The 9,793-nt window shown below is 38.2% G+C and overlaps 1 protein-coding gene across 1 annotated transcript in view; it reads right to left on the minus strand.

Moving 5' to 3' along the window:
• Nucleotides 1–9,471, minus strand: part of LOC112162435 (CD209 antigen-like protein E) — a 19,751-nt gene extending 10,280 nt beyond the window's left edge. Inside the window, exon 1 of the mRNA XM_036214238.1 lies at nt 8,468–9,471. Within this exon, the coding sequence (XP_036070131.1) occupies nt 8,468–8,597 (130 nt within the window). The 5' untranslated portion in view covers nt 8,598–9,471. The remainder of the gene's footprint in view (nt 1–8,467) is intronic.
• Nucleotides 9,472–9,793: the final 322 nt, after the last annotated feature.

Raw genomic sequence — 9,793 nt, forward strand, 5'->3', positions numbered from 1 at the left:
CTCTCTGTGTTCCTGTGCCCTCCTGCTCCTGGGTGTGGGGGGGAGGCCCCGCGTGCCCCGGTCTGGGAGCTTGGCGGGATTGCCCGGCAGGCGGTCACTCTTCGCAGCTCCATGGCGGGTTTTGGGGGGGATCCTGGCTGCAGCTGCTGTCCCGGCGGGGGGTCTTGGCGTGGGAATGGCCAGGCGCCCTCCACCTGAGTACATTCCATCACCATCCACCGCAGTGAAACATAATCACTCACCTGAGCACAGGTGTCAGCTCACCTTAGCACTAACCGTTTGTGTGACAGAATGAAAGTCTTTACCTGAATGTGTTTGTATGATGGAGCGTGTGAGCTGCAGTTACAGTTGCATTGAGTACATTATGACTAGTTTAAATGTGAAGACTATTTTGGCCAACAAGTGTGTGTGTAACTAAAGACTGTGTGTGCAGACAGGCCCCGCCCATTCTAGTTTGTTACTTAGTCCTGGTTGTTTAATGATGTTGTTTCCTTCAGGAGTATATTAAGACAAAAGACACTTTTCCATCATAAACTCTTTTAATACACGATCAAAAACATAAGAAAATATCTACAAATATTTACTTCCCTTTCAATATTTACATTTCAGTTACCTTTGTGGTAGCTGTTTATTTGTTATAGACTACCGTCCCCTCAGTGTTTAGTCAATAACCAAACCTGAGTCTGAACTGCTGCTCTAAGTTAACTCGTTTTTATGTCATTTTTTAGTTTTATGTTTATCTGAGTAATTTTTTAACTGATATTTTAAATGTAATAAAATAGTTGTGGAGATGAAAACTTTATTTCTCTGAACAATTCACAAAAAACTAAAAGTACAACCTTCCCTCAAGCAATGACTTGATGAGCAAAGAAAGAAAAATAAAAAAGGTAAATGTTTTTTTACTTCATTTACTAAACAGTTAAATCAATGCACAATTCAGTAACAAGAAAGATCTGGAATTTTATTTCTCACAAATCCAGTTTTTTTTGGTTGTATCATACTGTCTTTTCCATTTCCCTTCAGTACTTAATACAGCATAGTAGTAGGATGGAAATTTTGAAAAAGTCTCATCCCAGAACCTGTAATAAAACATTCTGTTTACTTCGGGTCAAATTTCTGTTCATAAACTGATATAAATTATAATGTTACAAACATTTTCTGTATTTTCTTTGAACAAACTTCACACTTTTACAATCAGGTTCAGTTATAAAGAATTATTCTGGTAATGTTGTAAAAGAAACAAAGTCTTACGTTTCTGTCAGCGTTGATCCATCCACCCATTTCCATTCAGATTTCTCTGATGACCTCATACCATACAGACCAATCCAGGATTCTTTATTTGGAGTCAATTTAGAAACAAACTCCTAGTAAACAAAAGAATGATATTCTTTCTTAATACATGCTCTCTGTGTCGGTTTTCTTTCAGACAAAATGTCCAATAAAAAAATGTAATAACAAAGAGTAACCTTTTAGGGTTTATATGTTTTCGATAATTGTCCTAAAATCTGAGAAAATGTTCTTCTGAAGAACAAAATATGAATTTCTTTGATGCAAATTTCCATGTTTTCTTACTGTTCTGCTTCAGGGCTAACAGTCCATTTCTAATGAATCAGTCTTGAACTGATTTGTGGTTGAACAACTAAGGTCTAGAACAAGTGATTTTACTGCTGTATCTCAACATGGATTTGAAATGCTGGTGAAGAACAAACATGAAATCTGAGTTTGTGAGGAGAATTTCAGCTGGAATCCATCAGCATCCAGACAACAGCAGCACACATACAGGTGGAGAATACAAGACACAAGAAGCTGGAAGTAACTTGTGTGAACAAGGACTCGAAGGACCAAGTTCTCTCTTTCTGTCTCCCTCTTGTAGACACAGTTCACTCACTGTCTGTGTGTCTCCTGTTCCACCAGCGGCACAAGTCTATGGAGCTAAATCAGGCCCATATTATTTGAAACCGAAATCAAATATTTTGAAGAAAATATACATTTTTGGCTGAAAAAAGTAGGTCTCAAAGCTCAAAATTTCAATTTCAAAACTTTTTTTCCAGTTTCAAAACTTTTTTTTGTTTACGAATCTGAAAGTCTCAGTTAAAAAACTTTTGGCCCTCTTGTGGCGCGTTGGGGCGGGGCTAACATGAGGACCAATCAAATTCGATGAGGGGGAGAACTTCAGTCCCGTGCGTTCACTGACTCTGATAAGTGAGAACTGTAATAATCACTGTCAGAAAATGTATGTTTAGTCTGCCCTGTCATAGTCTGAAGTTGGCCAAAGACGGGTGTAAAAATCAGTTTTATGGCGTACAAACTGCGCGTCCAAAACACTGTTCTAGTCCATTCAAAGCGCCATCTTGTTGTGTTAAGTATACGGTTGTCCGGCTGCAACCTCACGGACTTCAGCGGAGCTCGTTCAATACGCCGGGAGACACCCGAGCGGGAGCAGGTTTTTGTGGAACTCTTCACAATAAATACATCGGCAGCATCTGTGCAGGATTACGTGTTTGACAGGCAGCGAGTAGCCAATTCACTGTGCGGCGCAGGTTTGCTGCGAAAGAGGGGCGGGTCTCCGGTAGGCCGCTGAAAGTGGGGGGCCACCGGTGTTTGGCAAGGTGGGTGGGAGGTTTCAGCCGGTGTGCAACGAAAGCAGAGGGCCGCCGGTAGTTGGTGAAAGTGGGGGGCCGCCTGTGTGCGGCTCCAACACAGGGAGCTCTGATTTAATGGGAACAACCATCACCTCTGCGGGAGTTGGAGCTCGAGGTCCCCCAGCTCAAGGTACCACAGCGCGAGGTCCAGCAGCAGCCCAGTCGCCCCAAAACACACACTGCAGTAGGGAGTGAGCAGTGACTCTCGCATTCACGGCGGAGAAGTACTATGTAAAATGTTTACCGGTCATACGCAGTTTTACCATTGTGTTCTGAAGGGCGACCCATTCCTTCTCACAACCAACAGGAGAGATTCTGATCTCACGCTGACCATCTCTCTCGGGTCCAAAACCCACTTTGTCCATCATCACATCTTTGGCCTCTTCTTCTACAGTCTGCTCCCCAAAAACTCCAGCAGAGCCTCAGTCCCACTATGATGCTTTACTGAAAAGTCATCTGTTCCTTTGTGGAAAAAGCTTCAAAACACGACTCAGTTTACAGCTTTAAAATATAACTCTGACTTGTAATCATTATTACTGTGCTCCCCCCTGAGAAGCTGACCCTTTGTTTGAAATAATGTCTGTGAAGTATGTCCAAGGTCCCAAAGATGTTCTTTTAGGAATGTTATTAAAATAATAACCTCGGAGGAGATTTAGTTTATTTCTTTCTTTTTCATTTATTCAACATTTTGTTTTTGTTTGCTTTTTACTTCTGTGTATTTTATTTATTACACCATTGAAATGTGTCTGACAACCATTTTTTTTCCTGATTTTAAATTTCTTTCTTATCCTCTTTTTGTTTTTCTTTATTTTCACACATCTGGATGGAGTTAATTTGCCATTGAATCCAACATTTTTCTGCCAACTGGACAGATGGGTGGATGACCCAGAATGTTTCCTTTTCATGTATTTTAAGGTAATCTGTTTTCAGTGGATCCTCTTTTTATTCTTTGCTTTTTACCCAATTTTGATCCATTTTCTGTGGTTGTCCCGATAGGGCAGCCTAGAGCAAGCTGAGAAAACGGTTCACAACGTGTAATTCTCTTATTCAGTGGGATTTCTGACTTTGACCTCATCAAAGTGTAGTGCAGAAATCTTGTCTAATACATCCACTGAACAGTCGTTGTGCATGAAACCACTTTTGGCTGGAATTCTCAAACTGTGAGATATTCCGACTCACACATACAGTCACACAAGGCGGTTTCCACCCCGTCCAGCAAATGACGTCTTTCTTCAGATAAACTCCAGGCAGCTCTCTGTTTAGGTCTTTTAGAGTCCACAGAGACTCACATTAGAGCCTCACGCAACCTAATGTCAGCCTCTATTTTTATTTTTCAATTTGCGCCCCGAGCAGCTAATTTTAGGCCTTTTATCTCTTTTGAGGGTCCACTAAATAGTGACCCTCATCCTCACGAACAACCAGATCTTCTCAGCACAGCGCAGCAGCCTTCACATGCAGGTTAATGAGATGAAAAATAAAAGTTAGATTTATAAAATATATACATTCAACACACTCACCTGTTCCTCTTTGCTGTTGATGACCAGCAGATCAGCTCCTTTATCCTGACAGAAACTCCTGCTGTCGGCCCAAGATCTCTCCTCAGTGGATTTATAGTAACAGCTGCTTCCAAATTTCTTCCATGTTTCAAGACACTGTTTACCTTAAGGAGTGAATGCAAAAATACTGCAGGGTTAAATTGGTATTTTTTACTAAAACTTAATACTGTACCAGTAAAAGTAAAACACTGGCTGGACTCAGAAACCCCAGATCCATCGTGCAGACTCTGGGTGTCTGTGTTTTTTGTTTTGTGAGTCAGTGTACGATGGTCATGCTTATTTAATTTAGAGTTGAAACTTTGTGCAGTGACATACACCAAAGATCATTCTGGTTAGGAATCTGCACCACATTTTACGTAGGATCCTGAATGTATCTGAGAATGGCACAAGCAGATGGGGGATATTGAGGAGACGGCTTTAGAAAAAGGCAACTGATTTCCTTCTGAAGGTGCAGAGAAATAAACTTAGAACGGCATTTGACTGATAGAAAATGAGTCCAAATGGCTCTTTTACTGTTAAAGGTTGACGACCCCTTCCCTAAACAAATACATCACGCCTGTGTGTATTATGGGGTACGTTTGATTTGTTCTCTGAGAACACTAAATTCAATCAAAGTCAAGTAGGAATATTTATAAGCAATTAGGAAGTTGGTTTGTTGGGAATATTCAAATATCTCCTGTTGTTGGATGACTGTACGTTTAGTTTCACTGTTAATCAAATCAAATCGTGGCTTGACTGAATCCTGAATCATGACTTTCAGCCAAGAAATAACTCCAGGTCATTACATTTGAACAGGTTGAACTTAAATGTGTTTAAATAAAAGAGGAACAAACAAAATACCATTTTGCAAATAGTTTAATTTGGAGACATTTGGATAACATATTTAAAAATCATTTTTACCTGAAAGTTCAGTCTGCAGTTGATTGTAATCGTTGTTCATTTTGTTGTTTTCCAAAGACAGAATATCTGTAACAGAAACACTTTGATTTGAATCAGGAGAAAGAAGTTACTATATTTCATTATTATTTCTAGACATTCTTGTCACTGAGAGAATTGTTTTTTCTCTGCTGCTTGTAAAATAAAACTAACTTTACAATAAAAAATTGAATCTAAAAATGCAAAACATAGAATGACCTAAATACTGAGTATTAGATCAAATTAGTTATAATTTAATCCTTACATCGTGTCATGAGTCCAACCAGAATCAGAAAATAGAAAACTCCCAGAACCAACTTGAGAACTCTAAAACAGTTTCTTCTCTTGGCCTGAAGATTCTTCAGCCTCTGTTTTTCTATAAAAGAAGATTATGTTAATTTTCAGAATTCTTTGAAAACAGTTTTTATTCACACCACAATGACTTCATTCTACAGTAGTGACAGTGCTTTAAGTGGACAACAAGAAGTGGCGGTGCTCTCTTTATCCGAAGTCGAAACATAAAATAGAATCTTGAATGTAAATATTAATTGATAAAAAGAAGTCTTTTTTTCAACGTGTCTTAATATGAAATAAGAAAGAGGGAGCTCAAGTTTAGTCTAATAATAAATGTAATCAAACACTAACATTTGTTCGTAAAATGTTTTAAATTATTTTTTTTCATATATTTTTTTAAATTATTTTAAAGTTGAAGATGAAACTTTGGTTGGTGATTTAATGGAGGAGCTGTACCATTCTGTATGATACCCAACTTATAATTTATAAGCTACAATCAAAACAGTGAAATAAAGAAAAACGAACGTTAAACAAACAAAAAAGTCCAAAGCACAAAACCTCAGAATGAAATCTATTTCTAGAGTAAATCCTCATCTAAAAATGTTGACAGTATGCGCCTCTTGTTGTTTTAAACTGCTGCATCGGTACATTCCATTGAGGAAAACAACAGTAGGACAATGATTGGTAAAGTATTGAATTGTAAAGTAGGTGTTAAAAGGTCTTCACGGACCGCATTGATGAAGTCTGCTCCCATTGGCCAGACCAGAACTCACAGGTTTAAGTTGCTTCACTGTCACGTGTCTTCAGTTATGTGAGGAGCAGCAGAGGTTTCTCTAGCTCAGTGTTTTTCAACCTTTTTTGAGCCAAGGTACACTTTTTACATGAAAAAAATCCCGCGGAACACTAGCATCAAAAAGGTAAAAAAAATGTAGTCTGTACTGATGTACATTCCCCACAATCTAGTGTACATTTTTTTTAAATAATCAGTAAGCGTCATTGCAGCACAGAGGCGCTGTCAGTTTAACCCAGTGTTTCTCAATCTCAATTCACTCCCTCTCCACACACACACAACTTTCTGCTGCAAATATCATCTTTATCATTAGTCAATTTGCACAAGTTAAACGTATATCTCTTCAAAAACAGTCTACATTTTTGTCATTAAAGAGTGACACACAAAAAAATCTTTAAAGAAAATTCTAAATAATCAGTTTTTCTGAATGTTTTTTTTTTAAGAATCTTTCCAAATTTTCAAACAAGTAAAAACAACGGTCTTTCCTTGTTTCCCTCCTCAACAGGGATGGGAATTCTGGCTCTTCTCAGAGATTCAGTTCTTTTGCATTAGCTCTCTGAAAACAGCAGCTCTTTCTGCTACCAAATTATTTTTTAGGTTGTTTTTTTGCTTTGTTTTTATTCATTATAAACTACTATACAAGATTATGCTCAAAACCCATAATGTAAACATGTTTTTCTTCATATAAAGTATAAATGTATTTTCTGTTATATATCCCTTAAAGATAAAATCTAAAAAATAAATGAAAAAAGAACTAACTATCAACTATTCAGTTTTGAAGTCTATACCTTTGAAGTTTTTTTCCTTTTAATTACACAACACAAAACTCTGCAACCACAACCCAAAATGCAAGTGAAAGTGTAAAAACCAAAAGAGTTTTATTCACAACAGCATTAAGAAAGACGAAAGAGTCTCAGCTTTGTGGATGTAATCTTTCCTCTGTCATTGATGATCTGCTCAGTTATAGCGAAGATTCTCTCAGTTCTCAGGTGTCGGGACAGGTTGGTTGAGGAGCCATAAATACATACAGAATATATATACATATAGAATATAAATACATATATAATTATTTCTTACAGACTCTGTCCCTTCATACTATCAAGAAAAGTCAAATGGTTCCAGTTTTTTCTTCTTTTCTAATGTCTCTCATTTTCTTTACATTTTATATTATCCCTCTCTCTCTGTTTGGCTCTTGCGCTGCTGCATGTGTAAGCCCCTCCCCCCAGTGTGCGCGCTTTCTCTTTCTTTTCATCCCTGTTAAATATTTTTCAATCGCAATTCTAGAGGTTTAATTAAATATTTCCTCTCTCTCTCTGTGGATATCATGGCCACAAACGGTTCTCCGATCAACTGTTTAGTAACTAACACAAATGGCATGATCCCCTGGTTATCCCGCGTTCCCTATCATTTGAGAAACACCGCTTAAACCCCAATGCATCATGGGGGATGTAGTGCATAAGTCGCAGGAATTCCGGGCAGACTCGCGTCTCTGAGCTTCATTGTTTTGTTCACTTTTTAAACTGTCTGACGTTGGATCCCGCTGGAAGCTACACCGCTAAACACGAGCTTTAGCTGTTATTTTTGTTGGAATTGAGAGACTTTATGAGCCGAATCAGAACAAGGAAGTGAGGACGTTAACCACTTCTGATTGGTTAGATTGATGACATATGATCAAGCTTCTAACATTGATTGGTGGAGACAGCTGAAGGGGGCGGGACTTTTCTGAAAACAGAGCTTGCGGCTAGTTTTGTGGCCAGATTGCGGTAACTAATTAAAGAGTCATTTATAGAAATAAAAAAAAAATATTTTACGATCTTGGATATTCCAAACTATCTACCAGGGTTACATCAGGGCCTGTTTGGATGAACACAGAGCTGATACCATAGTGAGGGTAAATGTTTTAGATATGTGAAAATGGGTAATTTCCCGCGGCACACCAGACCATCTCTCACGGCACACTAGTGTGCCGTGGCACACTGGTTGAAAAACACTGCTCTAGCTGTCCTTCACTCTCTCTTTCTCTGAGTCCCAGTGGAGTCAAAGTACAATAGAACACAATAAAACACCTTTTTTTTTTCTTATAGCGTTAACAACAGTTCATATAAATACGATATATTTAAAGAAAGAAGAAAACAGGACACATTTTAAAACGATGCATTAAGAGCAGATGCTCAAGCACCACTAGAGCCCTATGTGTGCACGTGTCTGTGTCAGACGAATAACAGTGAAACAATAAAATAACATTCTTAGAGTGAAGTTTTTCTTCTCACCAGTTTGTTGTAATCCATGATCAGAGATCTGATCTTCATCTTCTAAAATCTCCACCTCACTTTGTTCTCTTCCATCTTGATGAAGATTTCTATTAAATTTCACTCTCAAATCTACAGTTTCTGTCGACATCTTTAGAGATCAAACTAACTGATCAGACTTCACCGACTGTTTCCTGATGAAAGCAGTCAGCTCTGAACTGCAAACATTCAGGAAGTAGCAGCAGAACAAACTACACTCACGTCATTCACTCTTTCATGCTCTGCTGATGAAAAGAGACTCAGAAAGTCTTAGAAAGCTTCAATCTCTGATTGTTTCAGTAAAAACATAAAATGTTTTCCTCAGGTCCCTTTATCTGTGGTTCAGAAGCTGTTTCTAAACTAAGAATGTCTGGACACTCTTACATGAACTGTGCGGACATTTGATCTTTTTGTTTTTTCTGACACTGCATGAGTTTCCTGTTCACACCAAGGGGCTCTAAGAAAATAAAAATATCATTATTTCTGTCAGAGGTGTGAACTCTCTGAGGACCAGAGACGATAAAATATTCTAATCAACATCAGTAAAGTTATTGGTACCAAAGACTGAGACTTTGTTTGACCTTCTTAACCCAATTTCTAGCTTTTCATTTTACAAAACTTCTCTGAAATGAATATCAGTAAAATGAAGTAAAACGAAAAGATAAAGTTGTTGTGGTGGATGTGGATGTGGCAGGACGTCCACCATTAGGAGAAACAATTGAGGTTGACCCCGCCCTCTGACCTCCTCAAGTTAGTGAATGAAGAAGTGAGTGACCAAAAAACACTTCCTTGGAAAATGAATACATTTCTCAAAAAGTTGGATCGTACAGAGCTCTGGGTTGCCAAGCAACGATACGTGAACAAACAACACTTACATGTTGTTCCTCATTTGCTCCTCCTCCTTTGACACGTCTTCAGTGCAGTTTTAGCAGCTTTCAGAATGACAGTTGTTTTTTTTTTCACTTTAAAGCAGCACAGCAAACACACAAATGACCAGGATTGTGTAGACCCCTTCCGCTCTCCTTAGCTTGTTTACATTAGAAGCGGGGTCGTCTGGACCCCACAAGACAGTGCACTGAACTTTTTTTATCATTTATTTTTGAGTTTCACTGATGTCCATGGAAGACTGAAAATTCTGTCCACATTTGTCATGGAAGGAATCAGTATATGGTTGGAGTCATCTGGAACCCAAAGATAGCAGAAGGGTTTTAATGTCTTCATATTTATTGATTTTATTACATTTGATGAATATTTTTAATTTATGTAAGGTTTGATAACTTTTTATATCTTCCCTATTCCATAACTGCA

Source organism: Oryzias melastigma, linkage group LG11, assembly GCF_002922805.2.
Source record: "Oryzias melastigma strain HK-1 linkage group LG11, ASM292280v2, whole genome shotgun sequence".
Taxonomy (NCBI): Eukaryota; Metazoa; Chordata; class Actinopteri; order Beloniformes; family Adrianichthyidae; genus Oryzias; species Oryzias melastigma.